Genomic DNA, 8,005 nt, shown 5'->3' with positions numbered 1-8,005 from the left:
AGTTAAAGTTAAGCAGCCCTGAAACTGCCCTGGCCTTGCAGAAGGGATCAGGTGAGAGCAGATGAGCACATATCACCTTGGCACACAAAGGAAGCTTAACATCATGTGTGGCTTGGTTGTGAGACCAGAGGCAATGGATTCCCGTGTCCCTGGCCTCAGCCCTGACACCGAACAACCACAGCTATGGGTAAGCCACCTCAGATCACTGCCCTGATAAAACAGAGCTAACAGCCTTAGCTTGGAAAGTCAATTCTTGGAAACTACAGTGCTGTGCAAAATATGTTAGAAAATGCAGAAAACTCGATGGCTGGAAGTGTAGAAGCTCTCTTATTCCTGGTTTGTTGGGTATATAAACCCTTGAAAGAAGTGTACAAGGGATGTTAGGTTTGTTCAGGGTTCTCTGTTTCTGCAGCAGGCCTCTCTGATAATTATTTTTTTACAGCTAGAGCACTTGCCATGGGTCCACTTAATCTCTCCTGCCACTAACATTGGAGAATGCCCTTAGGATTCCTGGAGTCAGCCTTCCCCTGCTGTCCAGTCTGCTCTGAAGTGCCAACCTTAGTACCAAACTGGTGAGTCAGAGCTGGGAAAGAAGCAGCAAAACCATGCAGCTGGCTCCCTTGGCAGTGCAGGAGTTTCTTTATCCACCCTTCTCGGAGAATCTGTATTCTTCTCACAGTATCTTGTCCCTCTGGAGCAGTGGCAAGTGCCATGCACTGACTTTCATAGAAGACAACGAGGATAAAATTCCACTGTGTGGCTGGGAATCCCATTAGAACAAGTAGAGCACAGTTATCTCCAGTTCTATTAATTGTAGGGCTCTGCCTTTTTGACTAAAATAAGCCTTGTCCATGTCAGTCCTTTTCATGAGCCACTCTCCACCAGCAGCTCCTTCTCTCCTTTGCTGTCCACCTGTAATTCCCTCGTTCAGAGTTCAGGAGCAGGGACTCATTTTTGCCCTGTTTGCCATTACCCTTCCCCGTTCTGCTTTGTCACCTCCCTGCAGCTGCTTCATTATAATCCCCACTTCACACATCTCTCCCATTCCGTGTTCCCAGACCATCTGCTGTAGACCCAAGTGAATCTGGAGAACATTGCAGTTCCTAGGAACTCTTGTGAATGTTTTGTTTCATCCATCCTTGGAATTTCCATGAGCTCTGCTGGTCTGTCTCACTTTTCGGGTTGACGTTCAGAACCCGTAAGAGAAAGGCAAAGAGTGGAAGGCTGGTGAGAGCAGCAGGTGGCCCCAGAAATGGAGCCTGTGCAGAGCAAGGAGCTTATTTGAGTGGTGTGTGGCCCGTCGCATGAAGGGGGCAGTCTGCCTGAGCTGTTCCGTAACCGCGTCCGCTGAAATCGTTTTGAGTGCCGGCTGGCAATGCCTGCACTTCGTCAAAGAGAACTTTTAAGGAAGTTCAGTTGCGGAAGTGCTGCGGACCGGGCGCTTCGCGAGCACGGCTCCGAGGAGTCGGTCCCTCCTGGAGCGACGGCGCGGGCATGCCTGCCCACGCGGGCATCTCCTCTGGGTGACCTTGGGCTGAGCTCTGCGTCCTCGCTTGGAGAGCTGTTGATTTACAATGCAGATTCGTCGGTCCCTCCTAAATTTGGCTGGGCTATAAGAGCCTGTTTGCTCTCTGATGCCAACAGTGGCGATGGCACAGCGCCCTGCCATGTGAGAGGCAGAGATAGAGGAGAGGGGGCCAAGGAGGAGCAAACGGTGCAGCTGCTATTGCTTCTGGTAAGCTGAGGAGCACATCTGCGGGGCAGAATGTCAATGCTTACCCCTGTCCTGCAGCCCCCGGAGGTGAAGGAGTATCTCTCCAAGGGGGAGCGCTTCATCAAATGGGATGATGTGAGTACCAGGGTTTTTGCTTCATGTGTGGTGGCAGGGCAGATACCGTGTTTTGGTCAGTGTTTGTGGGGAGGCTGGGAGCATGTATTCACTGGGGGGGGATGAGATGCTGTGTGTTGTACCTGAGAGCAGTGACCTCTGGGTAGGGAGAGTGAATGGGGAAGAACAGGAATGCTGAAAACAAAGGGCATGTGTTAGGGGTTGGTGATGTGGCTTCTGCACCTCTTGTTGTTGTGGAGGATGGAAGTCGAGGGAGTGTGCCCTGGGTCTGTGCACGCAGCTCCTCTGCTGTAGCACCCCAGGGTCCTGCCTGGGTTTATGAACCAGCCCTCGGGAAGGTGGTTGCTGCTGGGGCGAGAGGCATGCGCTGCGTTCAGACTGGTCTGGAGGGGTGTGAGGGGTAGGAGTTGCTCCAGAGCTGAGCAGACTCTGTGCTTTGCAGATGGAAAAGAAATCAGGCTCTGAGTTCTCTCCTCTTATGACCCTGTTGCTGGAGTGGATCAGTGAGCCACATCCTCCCACCCCTGCCTGGCGTGGGGGTCTGGGCACTGCCACGCACGCAGCGGCCGGGCAGTGAGGGGGCCTGTGCTTTAGCAGCCTGGGAGCGTGCTGCAAAAAGCTGCTTCTCTCTCCAGCTCGGTGTTCTCTCGCACCTTCAAAACACCCGGCTTGCAGTCTGTTTGCCTTTCATTGCGAGGGGAGGGAAGCGTGGGACAGCAGAAGTTAATTTAAATGTAATATTCACCCTCCTCACTTTCTAAGAAGCAAAAGAGTATTGCCCCCACTACCCATGTGCCTGAGCAAGAGGACAGCAGCTGCCCATCCATTTTGTCTACTATTGAGCACAAATGTTGGTAAAGCGGGGGGCAAGCCAGGGTATGATTATGCACCAAGATCTGGGGGGAACGTTTGGTGTGGTATTGCAGATGAAACGCGTTGGAAGGAGCCTCCAGCAGCGATGCAGGAGGGATTAGTGCTTACATTTGTGGGCATGAAGCTGGAATAGAATTTTAAGTCCCAAGGCGGCGTGTTGGGGGAGGTAGACCACTGGAGGTAGACCACTGGAGTGCAGCATAAGCAGGGGTGGTCCAGTGGCACTGAGAAGTGAGAAAGCAATGTAGTACACAGCTGACAAAGGATGGACGCTGAGGAACACAGGTTGGAATGTCACTGGGCAGTTATTCCACTAGCTGTACATAAACAGGAGGGTGACACTGGGGTATGGTGGGAAGTGCAGCCTTCCCTTTCCAATGGGGCCACTGCCTGCAGAATGCTCTTGTGGCTTCTTTGAATTTGAACAGGGATTTGGTTTCTGAGAATAACAGGAACTTGTCTAAAATTGCTGCTGACTTTCTATGCTCAGCCCTTGGGGATGGGACTGCTTTCCCAAAAACTCGAAGCTGTTAATTAATTCCCTAGGAATTCCTGGAATAGTTAGGTTCCCTTGAAACCCAAGGTGAGTCAAGTTGGGCTTCCAAGACCTACCAAGTGTTTATTTGCTGCTGCAGCCATGGGAGTTTGGGAGCTCAAGTCCTGTGTGGATTTTTTCCCTGAGGTTTACAGATTTGTAAACGTTCCTAAAAGGTCACCTCTAATTACTAAGTAGTTTACAGACTTGATCTCCAACAATAACGAAAGCCTTCTCCACAAGTGGGCTGTTGTGGTCGCGTTGCTCCATGTCATCATGCCTTCCCACTCCCCAGTTAGAGCAGGCTGCAAAGGATGATGGCAAGAGCTCCAGGCTGCAGGATTGCTGTGCTTTAGAGGTCATGGGCCTGTGTCTCGCTCTTTGAATTGACCTGGACTGCTGTTGGTAACAGCTTTGAACTCCTTCCACAGTATCTGAGACAAAGGAATGAAGGTAGATCAGATGGGCGCTGTACATGACCACACGGTTTGGGACTGGACTGGAGCATTCACTGTACCCGGCAGTTTCTTGAGAAAAGCAAACCCCCACTTTTCTCTAGTGTCTTCATCTTGTCCAGCATTTGTGATGCATCTCTAGAGGAGAGTGCTGTAGGATCTCTGACAGGCAGGGCTGTTCTGCGTTGCAACACCTTGGGGTCTGGAGCAACTTTGTGCTTTGTTCAGCACCCAGCAGGCCGGGGCTGCCCAGCAGACTAAAGAGGTTAAGTCCTGCTACACGGGTGGTAGTTTATTTCAAGAACCAACTTGGAAACCCTTTCAAGGAGCCTTCAGGTAGGGCACAATGTTGTAGCTGACCTCTTAAGCGTAGCAGATGCATGTGGGTTTGGCTCTATGCTGACTCTTAGCCCTTGTAGTAGAAGCAAAAATGTTTCTATCTCTTAAAGGTGATGGCTTACAGGATTTTACCAGACAATGCTTGCTTTCTGCCTTAGAGTTGAACTCCACGGTGTGAGCAGCAGCCAGTTTGGCCAATTCACCATCTCCTTTGTTGCCAGGAGCCACCCTGCAGGAGAGTCTACCTGCACCCCATGGCCATCCACGTCCCTGATAAGGAGGCTGGCTGTCAGCAGTCCTTACCACAGCCTCAACTTGCTTTCACAAAAACTGCTTTGCAGGAGATAAGGCTAATCTAGAAACATGGCACAATATTCAGTATTAGTACTCCAGTGCCTGTTCTGCTCTTCGTGGCTCGTGGCCATGTGTTCAGGGAGCTAACCAAGAGCTCCGGGAACATGGGCGTGATGCTGTGCAGATCAGCATCGTCCCTAGTACAGTGTGAGAAAGACAGTAAGGAGCAAAAGGAGAACATACAGTGGACTGTGGTGTGGGCAGTTTACTGTAATGAAGACTACTGAATCTGGAAATGGAGTTCCCTGGAAATACAGGTGTGCTCTGGAGGGACGTACGAGTTCAATAGCAGACTGAAGAACCCAAGGCCAAGTGACAAATACGACTTACAAATTCCATTACTGGTTTCATCTCAGTAGCTGGGTATTTCGGCTTCCTGAATTGAGTTTGAAGCCTTCCTAGAAATGGCTGATGGGCCTTACAGTCCTGTCTTCTGTGACACCAGGGGTCAAGTGCAGTCAGGAGTCTAGACTGAACAAGCAAATGCCTGGGACCCGCACAGAGGCACCAAGTGTCCTCTGTCTCCAAAGAGCTCACGCTAATTCATCTCTTAGCACAGGCTTGCATCAGAGATGGGAGTGGACGTTGTCTTGAAAATGTCTGTGAACTTGCCCTTGACTGAAGCTGCAGAAGCAGTGTAATTGTTCAGAGACAAACTACGTGACCTCTCAGCAGCCTGTGTCCCTCTTGCAGTACATGCCTCGGTTCTGATCTGGAGGGCCCCCCTGTTGTCTGGGGTTCATGATCAGCCCTGAATAATTTAATCTAATTTTATGCCTGTAGTGTGGGTGTTTAAATAGCTGCTTCTTTTCATGGTCTGTGTTGAGCTAGTCCATGGAGTTTAAGAATTACCACCTAAAGCAGACTCATCTGCTGTATTGGATGGAACCCTCCCTGAACTCATCCTGACTAGCCCTCAGTCTCTATAGAGAGCCCAGATAACTAGCATGAGCACCTAGATGGTAGATGCCATGGATGAAGGCTATCTCTACTTGGCTTAGGCTCCTTCTGGAGCTCACAGAATGAAATACATGCCTTGGAGGGAAGGCAGTTCAAATAAAACAATTAATTGCATGTACAGGTACTTCTTTCTCTTAATTCCTTGTATAGAAAGCTCCAAGAGTTGTTCTAGCTAAATGCATAGTGTTAGGTGAGACTCAGGCTTCAGCAGAGATCGGCTTCCACAGCCTCACACTGTTACTCTGGAGATGTACTAGAATTGTCTGGTTTGTTTCCATAAATCACAGGGGATGATTCACCCGGCTGGGTCTATATTTGAACTGGGAACCTTAAGTCTCGTGATGAGTTCTCCAAGTCATGTAAGGTGCTAACCTTCCTTCTTCTACATTTTGTGTGTTTTTTTTTTTTTTGTCAGGAAACAGCAAGTGCTTCTCCTGTGATTCTTCGCGTGGATCCAAAGGGCTTTTACTTGTATTGGACCTACCAGAATCAGGTAGGTGCTAAGACTCCACAGCTTGGTCTCCAAACAGCCAGTTCAAGTTTGTGCGAGATTAAAACACCGTAAGCGCTTGAGTTTTGCACTCAGGAGCAAACTACCACGCTCAGTCCGCCTAGCAGGAAACTGCCCCCAAAGGACCTGGGAGTCTCTTGCTTATTGAATGGTGGATTTGTCTGTCTTCAGAGTTCCAGAAAAGAGCAAGAAATTAAGCTGTGAACATGCCAGAGATGAGCATGGCCTTTTTGTGCTTGTCTTGCTGGTATCTTATACCTGCAAAGTTCATTAGATGTGCTCCAAAGGACTTCACAGAGAATGGTAGCGTTGCTATCCCTGCTACCCAGCCTGCTAAAGGATCCTCCCAACCACTATGGTGGTGCAGTTGGAAAGAAAATGGCTAGACACATGCAATTAAATGTATGTAGCTTCAGCTAACGTGTACCTCGTGTGCAGCCTGTGTTGTATTTCATAGAATCATAGAATGGTTTGGGTTGGAAGGGACCTTAAAGATCATCTAGTTCCAACCCCCCTGCCATGGGCAGGGACACCCTCCACTACACCAGGTTGCCCAAAGCCTCATCCAGCCTGGCCTTGAACACCTCCAGGGATGGGGCAGCCACAGCTTCTCTGGGCAATTTAACTGACTTGTTTTGGTGTTAGAAATTTTAATTAAAAAAAAAAGTAGTGACTGTAGTGGTGTAGAGACTACATCAAGTCTGGAGGGTGAGTTGTGCTCCTTTCAGGCTGGGGTGATGTGCACACTGCTGGAGGTGAACCACGGGGTGCTGGCTGCTGGAGGAGACTGGGAGGCCACAAATTTAGGAAGGAGAATTCAGTTCCTCGCTGATGAGTAGCAACAAGGGGTGGAGAAATCTGGCTGACTGGAGGTGGAAGGCTGGGCTTACTTCTGCTTTCCAGAGCAGAGCTGTGGTTCAGCTCTACTTCCTCCGCGTGACCTACATGCTGAAGAGGCATGGTAGATGAAGAGACAGAGACCTTAGTCCTGCACAGCGCCGAGGCCAAGAGATCTGATGTGTTTTGGTGAGCTCTGCCTTCTCAGAAGATTGTGCCTCAGTTCCAGCGGGGGTGAGGCACTGGCACGTAGCTGTGTCCTCCAGGAACACAATATCGTGAGGCTGGGGACTGTCACATCCCTCTACAAGATGTGCTCTCAACTGTCTCTGTCACTCTCATTCCCTTTTCAAGGTCTGCTCCTAGCAGTAGAGTTTTTGCTGTAAGGGTTCCAGCCAGGTAGCAGTGGAGGGGATGCACAAAATGGGGTGAGGGGAGCTGTTGTTACCCATCAGAAGTGAAATATTTCACTGCATTAGTGGTATGAGGGATTTAATTACGTGGGAAAGGGGCTGGGGTAAGGAAGTGTATCCAACGTGAGGAAACTCAGACTGGGCTGGGGGGTGTCTCATTCATATTCCTGGAAAATGCCTTTGATTAGCATCTAAAATAAACTGTAAACAAATTTGAGAGCAGGCAGTGGAGCAATAGCCTGTTTTACATCCTTGGGGAAGCATTTGTTGGCATCTTTCCTGCTCTCTGAGGGCATCTGCAGGCAGCGTGAGCTAGAAGAGTGGTGGGTGAACGCTGGCTGTCAGAGGGTGCTGGGGCAGGCTTGTGAAGGTGCTGATGGGCTGATACGGAGCATGGTGGGGTATGGCCATAGTTTGTCTGCTGAATTCCTGTGTCTTGTTAGTCTTGGGCTGACTGCTGTTAAGATCTGCTTGTCATGAACAACAAGGAAGAAAAACTGCACTGCTTCTGAACGAGGGCTTCAGAAGGGAATGGGATCAGGAGTAAAATTTCCATCCCGCTTGACAATAAAATGGGGATACAGCCAGAAGACGTGGTATCTACATTGTTCCTTATCTTGGAAAATAATATTACCTGCTGCAACAAGTATAATTTGTTCTCCAGATCCATGGTGAGCAGGCAGATGTGTAACAGAGGAAGGAAATCCAGGTTGGATATTAAAGGAACAAACAAAATAAACATGACAACTAGCCAGTAGTGAGGATGTGGAACGGGCTGCCTAGGGAAGGTGCTCCATGGGAATGACTTCAGTAGAGCTTCCCCAGATAAACCTGTGTGCATGTCATGCTCCCTCCCATGTGGCCTCACCCTGAAGATGA

The 8,005-nt window shown here is 49.6% G+C and overlaps 1 protein-coding gene across 4 annotated transcripts in view; it reads left to right on the top strand.

The window, feature by feature from the left end:
- Positions 1 to 1,586: 1,586 nt before the first annotated feature.
- The window catches only part of PLCB2 (phospholipase C beta 2), a 46,812-nt gene continuing 40,393 nt past the window's right edge, over positions 1,587 to 8,005 (top strand). For all 4 annotated transcript variants that reach the window (XM_086614027.1, XM_086614025.1, XM_086614026.1 and 1 more), the window contains exons 1-2: positions 1,587 to 1,849; positions 5,781 to 5,858. In XM_086614027.1, the coding sequence (XP_086470153.1) occupies positions 1,766 to 1,849; positions 5,781 to 5,858 (162 nt within the window). In that variant the 5' untranslated portion in view covers positions 1,587 to 1,765. The remainder of the gene's footprint in view (positions 1,850 to 5,780; positions 5,859 to 8,005) is intronic.

The sequence above is a fragment of the Tauraco erythrolophus genome, chromosome 6 (genome assembly GCF_009769465.1).
Source record: "Tauraco erythrolophus isolate bTauEry1 chromosome 6, bTauEry1.pri, whole genome shotgun sequence".
NCBI lineage: Eukaryota > Metazoa > Chordata > Aves > Musophagiformes > Musophagidae > Tauraco > Tauraco erythrolophus.
Note: the sequence above shows the minus strand (reverse complement) of the source record. Positions and strands in the feature narration are given on the sequence as shown.